Here is an 8,301-nt window from a genome sequence, read left to right as displayed (position 1 = left end):
CATCATTTTAAAATAAAAATAATATAATAATAATAAAAGGATGAAAAAAACAGCGTCAACCCTTTTTTTAGACAAAAAAACCCCAATAATTGGTATAAAGATATGTTTTTTTTTTTTCCGTCTCAATTATTCTCCCTTTAATTTTAGTTGCCTTTCTTAGTTGCCTTTCTTTTCAACATATTCATGTTCTAATCTTTTTAGCTAAAAAAATGTTCAACTATAATAAGTTGCAATTAGGTAATCCAGGGAATTTAAGAATTAGTAAAAAAAACAAAAATAGAAAAATACATATCACATTGGGGTTTATATTTTTAATTCAAATTTGATTGGGGGTTTCAGTTTTTGTTTTTAAAAAGGAAAAAAACTCTTTATCACTTAAATTACATATGTTAGACATGCGAGCGGTCGGGCAGCTGCTGTACATTGTATTTCAATAAATAAGACACTAAAAAACACATGTACAAGTGTCAGTTGTTGAGATGGCCATCTAATGCAATGTAAATAACAATTAAGGCACCATAAACAAAATCATGTTACGACAACCAAAAATATTGATTTCGCAATCCCAGCAGTATATCTAGAACAAAGAATAACCAAAATCTAGGAAAATAAACTACATAGTTTACTACATTAAGTATTACTGCAGTGCAATTCATTAAGGAGAATAACATTAAACCACTGCGGTCAGAACTCGCCCAGGTTACAATGAAATACATGAAAAAAATGGAGATTTGGACAGAAAAAACATTAGGCACATTGTTCTTTTGAGTATATCTACCAGCTGAGCAGCTCTCAAAAATCTACAGTATAATATTGTACAGAACTTGCATGTAATGTAAGCATTAATTCAATGTCCCTGATATCTTCCTGGTCAACATAAAAGGCATATACTTCGGCTTCTTGGCAAATCGCGTTCTTCCAGGCCTCTAATGAAGGCCCTGATAGCAAGGTGCTCAGATGCATATGTCATGAAAGATGCTAATACTATCCCTCCCGCAACCATCAACCCTAACCTGTAGTATTATATGGCAATAAAAAATCAAAATGTTTTGCACAATTGACCAGAAAGAACAATTTCCTAGTCAAAATCATAAACAGAGAGTAATGATCAAAAACAGGGGCGCTGGTTCTTAACTTAGATTAACTCTTATAAGGCAAAAGAAATAAAAGCACAAGACAGCAAAATGAATTCAAATGATGCCAAGAGCCTGTGGCTGTTTCTTGCTTGAACACCACCATCTCTTGTGACCTCATCACAAGACCAAACTTAGTAGAAAGGATGGTATTCTCACAAATTTTGGAAGAACCAATGCAAGGAAAAAGTCCAATTAAAGTAAAAATAACTAATGAAGGTAGTGCACCAATTAAATTTGTAACTCAAAACTAGAACAGCTTGTTGAGAAATCAAATATGTTGATATTGGCAAGCGAGATGAATCTGGAATGCATATTGCAGCCAGATACCAGAGCAGCTGATTCTGGCCAACTAGAAAATTAATAAACATATAGAGGCAAACTCAAAGCACTAGCGAGATTACCTTGTGAAAAGAGCAGTGATCCCAAATAAGCATGGCAATGAAGGGGTCATAACTGCTAGCAAAGCCATTCCTGTACCATAGAACCATACGCTGCTATCACAATCAGATTCATGGCGCTGATGTCCTGTACCATAAACACCACATGTTACCCTGGCAAAAGAAAACTACCAAGGAACACCCCCAAAATAATGATAATAAAATAACAATAATAATAACAAGGGACGCTATGCATCTCTGCAAACCTTTTCCAGAGTTATACTCAGCAGAATCTGAGCGTGTGAATGCAGTTCCAGCTCGACCACCAGTTGCCTTTCCCCATATGTAGGCCACTCGAAGATAACTTCCAAACATTATGAAAAAGGTTGCAAATGTCCACTCATACATAAGCAGTAAACCAGTCCATGGCATCACTTGCCGAGGGACAACGGCAGAGGCAAGTGCAACAGATAGCAATGCAGCCATAAAGCAAACCACAACTGAGACTCCACCAAGGTAGGCAGGCACCTTAGGATGTGCACCATTAGCAAACTGTAGAAATGACAAATGAGGGGTTTTACCAAATTGATCATAAGGAAGGTCCTACACAGTTAATTATTGATACCTTCAAGCATTGGACTCTACAGAAACACAACTTATAAAAGAGTAGCACTCAGTTTGACAGGGTTAAAGTACTGATCAAATGTTGTTTGTCAAAGCATGTCATGCAAAGACATTATAACAATGTAATGATTAAGCAATCCATAGAAAAACATAAAAGAATCTTTGCAACTATATGGCCAGTTAGTCAACAATTTGAAGTTTGGTCATCAAGCCATTCAGTAACTTTGGATGAAAGAAAAAACTAGCACTCCTTGATCTTGCAATGAGGAACAGAAAATAACCTGTTGCATTGGATTGGCAACAGAAGATGAAGTGACACTGGAGTATACTGGAAGCCCACCACCAGATTTGAATTTGTAAAAAATGTGTCTGACATAATCACAAGGAGAGATCCGACAGCAAGAGCTCAGCGAATCCTTATTCATCTGCCACAATGTCACAAGCACTTCAAAGTCCAAAGTGGATAAACATACTTTCTTGGACTTTATTTTTTTGATTAAAAAACTCAGAATATATATAAAGCAACGCCAATTAGCTAACCTTAACACAAGATTGATAATAGCACAAGAACAAAGCACAGAGTGGGAGGACAAATAAAATTTTGACAACAAACTGCACATTGGGGTTTCTTCCACCTCCGGTCCCTGGAAGTGTTTCTTCAAGCTGTTCCCGAACATTCTACAACATGAATGTAACACATGACACTGATAAGTTTTTGAGCGGGAGAAATAAGTATCCTAACAAAAATTAACTGACAACTCTTCTAAGCATCTGGTTAATTGAACACAGCTTCTCACATCTAAATAGGAAAAAATTTGTAAAATAGATAGCATATCAAGCATGAGCACCTGCCATAAGTCGACAGGTTTCAAAAGCCAAGCAGTCCACCAGTCCCATGGTTTGAGTGGGCCAAGGGTATAGTGAATAACTTTCAGTTCTTTCTCATCTACCATCCACTGCACATAAACCATAACCAAATAAGATCAGGAGGCTGCCATTAAAGAGCAGTGGCTATAGCGGTCAACAAGCCATTTGCTAATTAACAATCCACTGCAACAACAGTTCAAAGCATATCTTTCCATGGATAAGTAAATAACCACCTTATTGGCCAGCATATAAAGTCCAACATCTGCATTATATAGGGTCGACAGTCTTTCCATTTCAGGCTCAGATCTTTCATTCAATTCCTTCAAAGACATATTGGGCTCAAAGACGTGAGCATTTGGAAAACCAGCATAGTATGTATTTAGAAATCCTTGATCACCTGTGTCGATGACAAATTTTATTAGATAAAAGATTTAACTCCAGAAGTCACAAGATTGCCGTGGAAAGATTTAATGGCCCATTAAATAAGATAGGAAGGCATGGCAAGGGATGAGAAAAACCTCCAGTATATGAATACAAAGTGTTCACTTTGCTCATCATATCTTTGAAAACAGCTTCAGACGGTTCAACTACCATCACTCCAGAATTCAGTCTCTCAGAATGTTTCAGGTTTGCACAAAACTTTCCACATTTGAACAGTTCATCAATATTCTTCAGCACTATCGTATCAGCATCAAGATAGACGACTGTGGGAGAATAAAATGATTCAGGATGCTATAATGACCAAGATTAAGAGAATATGCAGAAAAAGGACAAGTAGCAAAAGCATTTAATGGTTCAGAAAATAACTAAGAAGCAGTCAATCTTATCGTGATTATATGACCATTAAAATTACCTTTCTTATACCTTGTCATGTTAAATATTTTTAATTTGGTGTAGACTCCCCAAAATCTCTGTGGGCGCACTTGATTAGGATTAGCCAACAGACTTATAAGCTCCACCATCCAACCATCAGCCTAATTGAGTACACAAAGCTGCAAGTTAGTAGTAATGAAACAGCCACCCAACTAAATTTAGGTATGCACCATACTAAATCAACAATTAAGAAACTCCAGCATAAGCTATGAACAAATAGACAAGTTCAAAGTTAATTTCCAACAGAACCAAAAGACATGATGATGGGACGTGAGCAAGCAAAATCTTATCTTGGCCAAACATGTCGATTCCATGAGAACAAATATCAAGTTAAAAATCAATTTTTCATAATTTACCATAGATTGTAAGATGTTAAGATGCAAAGGTTAATTGTGCTGGGGAACAGTAATTGATCTTCATCGGTATTGTCGGAATATAAGTTCTAAATCATCAAGAGAAATTTTATTAACAAAAAAAAAAATATAAAGAAAGAAAATCAAGGATGAAGGATGCTATGCTTGATCGAAACTTGGTCTAAAAGGTTGTAAAAGACTAGGTACTAAAAATTAAAAGTTAAAATCAAATAACAACTACGCGATACCTTGAGAAGCTGCTTGGCGTAGTCGGACACGCCATCGGAGACAAGAACAACCATGTCCCTTGTAGACCCTGTGTCACGGATCGACTTCCCGAGAACCCGAACTCCAAGTAGGAACTCATCCCCGTAGAGAAGCGTCACGTAAGCTTCCTCGGATCCCAATCCCTCGCACCCTCGAGATCGAAGCATCGCAAAGAGAAGCAAACAAAAGCACATCTTGGAGATCACAGACCTCATCCTGTGTATAGAAGAGGAGATTGAAGGAAGGAAAAAAGGATTGATCGATGAATTGATGGCAATGAAAATCCAGGAAAATTTTAGAGTGAAAGAGAGAAGCTTCCGCCCGGATGGATCTGAGAAGCAGAGAAGGAGAAAGAGAAGAAGAGGAGGGAGAAGCCGAGAAGACCGATCACAGCCCCATGATCCAGAATATTAATTTAAACAAAACTTTGATTTTGCTCAACGTTTCCGCCAGTCTTCCTTCTGTGCGTCTAATAAATTAGACTGGCCTCAACAGCCCACAACAACACGGCCCACACCATGATCCAGCCCAGATAATGTGTGTGAACGGATAGACTATCGTATGAGCGAGCACTCGAAAAATAATAGTAGGAAAATATATGAGCATGATAAGCTCACATCCCATTTTTTATTTGATGTATACCAGATAAATCATTTAATAATATTTTATGATTTTATTTTTATGTTTGAAGTGGACCGATATTATATATGATATGAATTATATGTAAATTGACAAAATTAACATTTATGATGATGTAGTTATATTTTTTTTTATCTAGTTATTAAGAGCCTTTTAACCCAAAGATATAGTGTGACGATAGAAATAATAAGAGATATAATAAAATATAACTCAATGAACTTTAAATGATAAAGAGAGATCTAATAAAATGAAAAAACAAATATTTTTTTTTTAAACATTATTTGTTACAAAAAAAAAATTAATAACTTAGAGAGTTCTACATAATTTTGTCCCAAATAAATTTTTATGTTTGTCATATATTTGTCAAAAAAAAAAATTATTGACTTAGAGAGTTCTATATAACTTTGTCCCAAAATATATATATTATTAACACATTAAAATAAATAAAGGTGCAACAAACAAGATCGGATGGCAATGCCAAAAAAGTAGTAAGATGTAGAATGGGAAGGCGGTAGAGAAGGGTGAGTAAATAGCAAAATCACTGTCATGAGCATTTTGCGCAAGTATATATTTTCATATGAATTTATTTATTTATTTATTTATTTAGAAGTTTTGATGTCATGAATTTATTTATTCATTATTTCTCGCGTGAGAAGCACTTCAAAACAAAAACAAAGAGTATTCTTGTTAGTGCTAAATCAAAATGGCGGAAAGGTATACTGATATCATTTTGACTTCTTTGCTTTCATCAGATTATAGGATCTTACTTTTTTATCTTTACTAGGCACACACATATATTATATATTATATATTATATATATATATAAACTCAGATAGTTTGTTTTGCTAAGTTGTTGCATGCTATATATATTGTGCCATAGAAATAAAATCTAAAAGTAAACCATGGTAGAGGAATGTTTATAAAATATTCTTCTGTATCAATAAAAAATATATATATTTTTATAATAAGAAGCAAAGCAAAGCAATAGCATGATTTAAAGAAAAGCAACTTTGAAACAATTAATAATAATGAAGAGCACTTGAGCACTGAGATGAAAAGTGCTCTTCATTATTATTATTATTATTATTATTATACCGTATGTGAATTAGGCCTTGTAGTTGTAGGGGAAGTACCGAGTCAAAAGCGAGTCTGGCTTTAACTCAATCAAAGAGAGAGATAGTAGATACATGCATTTGGCAATTGGGACTTTGTCGATCGCTCTATATACAAAGGTTATTGGTCAGTCGCGGCCTAAATGTTTTTGTATTTATTTATTTTTTTCTTAATATTTTAGATTTAAATGATTTAGGGTTTAGGGTTGCCTAGCCTAGCCTAGCCTACTGCAGCTGCTCTCATTTCTAGGTTCGGCAGGTCTCAATTGAACAACCGCCATACTAAGTTTAGTAATGGGGGCATTGTTGCAAATTGAAGTTTTTCAGTTGAATCCTTCCATCATTTTTCAATAAAGGAGGTTGTCAACATTTTTTTTTTTTAAGTTCATTTCCTTTCCTGAAAAAGTTTTAGAAAATTACTTTATCGGGTCTTTTTTACTTGCTCTATTTTAGAAGTTTATTTGATCAATTTTATTTATTTATTTAGAAATTTATAAAATATAAAATATTATTTTTTTTAAAAAAAATAAATTTTTATATTTAATATACTTCTACAACTTCAATTATTTTTTTATTTAACTATATAATTTTTAAAGAATATTTTTAAATAAAAAAATAATCTTTGCAAAAGATCAATGTAATTTTTTTTATTTTAGATTACCAACTAATTTTAATCAATTTACTTAATCTTTGTAATTTAGTTAAATAAAAAAAATATATATATATTTGAGGGAGTAATAGCTTTAATTTATTGGAACTCCCAACAACTGGTTGTGCGCTATGTTATGCCACCATTGATATAGTTGACCATTTATTTTTTTTTATACACTTTTGATATTTCATATTTGGAACCACTTGGGTCGTCTTTTGAGGCCTCTTATATATACAAAAAAAAAACCTATGATATTTAATTTAAATGATAACTTGAAACATTTGACTAGGAAACTCATCATAGCATGCTTTTCAACTTTGAGCTACACTCATTCAGAATACTCGAACCTCGCTGACAATCGTTAGGAAAATATACTGCAGACACTATGCTTTCTAGTAAGATTTTCATACAGACGACCTCGCCTGGTAAACCCTGCTGACAGTCATCAAGCGACCCAAGCCAGACAGGTGCTAAAAGATGCTAGTATCAAATGAAAAGCTGGAGGTCGACATGTTCCAGCTGAAACCGAGGACCTGAGCGTAGAGATAGGGATCTTTTGAAATGTTTGCTTTTATAATCCAGGGATCATTTGATAATTTGAAAGGACCTTTTGAGTATCACTATTTTACAATTCAAGTGGACCATTTGGGAGTTTTTCAGGGACCTGCTTTTGTAAGAAATTATGCTTGCAACTAATAGTGAATTTCGGCTGAAGAGTTAATCGAGAGAAAATTTAGAGCTTGTTGTTCTATCTTCTTCTCCACCATTTTGCCACGTGAACCCGAGAGTTAAAAAAAAAAGAAGAATGAGAAATGAAGAAATGGGGGTTAGATATTTTAGGAGAAAGATCGAGATCTGGAGTGAGTCTCACGTGAGCTGGCTACTTGTTTCAGAAGCGGTCTTCTTTAAAGGTTGTTTTTTTTTTAACGTTTGTATAGCGTTTAGACGATGTATTTTGGGATTCTTTTGAAAAATAACGAATTTGCTTTCGGCGAACGGCTGTGGAATACGAGTCATTGCTTTAAATTATTTTCGTTAAAAACCTCAGACGGTGATTTAAATCGTTTTGATGGCGGTGTCACGACTTCATCGTAGCACCAATCGTGAAGACCGTGATTATGCTCTGCTTCGACACTGTCGGTCGACGATTTATCAGCGCTGGTAACGCATTACTGGGATTGTAATCGGGTCGAGTTAACGCTTTGTCAGCTGGGTCTTTGATCAAATCGGCGAGACGGTTTTGCCTGGTTCAACTGACTTGGGTTATGATTTTGACCGAACCAAGTTGGTTTCAATGGATTTTGCATTAGCACCGAGATTAGGGTCTGGCTTGATTAACTGTTGATTGACGACTAATGTGTTAATGATGATGGTTAGATTGGAACTGGTTGAGTTGAACT

At 34.7% G+C, this 8,301-nt stretch overlaps 1 protein-coding gene across 1 annotated transcript; it reads right to left on the bottom strand.

The window, feature by feature from the left end:
* Positions 1 to 651: 651 nt before the first annotated feature.
* On the bottom strand, positions 652 to 4,921 carry LOC120272370 (inositol phosphorylceramide glucuronosyltransferase 1). The gene is made up of 10 exons (XM_039279193.1): positions 4,479 to 4,921; positions 3,858 to 3,978; positions 3,523 to 3,708; positions 3,238 to 3,401; positions 2,986 to 3,093; positions 2,678 to 2,815; positions 2,419 to 2,562; positions 1,780 to 2,065; positions 1,538 to 1,661; positions 652 to 1,013 (listed from the first exon to the last, which is right to left on the bottom strand). The coding sequence occupies exons 1-10, from the start codon at positions 4,710 to 4,712 to the stop codon at positions 872 to 874; spliced, it is 1,647 nt and encodes a 548-aa protein (XP_039135127.1). The 5' UTR covers positions 4,713 to 4,921; the 3' UTR covers positions 652 to 871.
* Positions 4,922 to 8,301: the final 3,380 nt, after the last annotated feature.

Source organism: Dioscorea cayenensis, chromosome 11, assembly GCF_009730915.1.
Source record: "Dioscorea cayenensis subsp. rotundata cultivar TDr96_F1 chromosome 11, TDr96_F1_v2_PseudoChromosome.rev07_lg8_w22 25.fasta, whole genome shotgun sequence".
Taxonomy (NCBI): domain Eukaryota; kingdom Viridiplantae; phylum Streptophyta; class Magnoliopsida; order Dioscoreales; family Dioscoreaceae; genus Dioscorea; species Dioscorea cayenensis.
The sequence above is the reverse complement of the archived record's forward strand: the minus strand, read 5'-3'. Positions and strand labels throughout refer to the sequence as shown.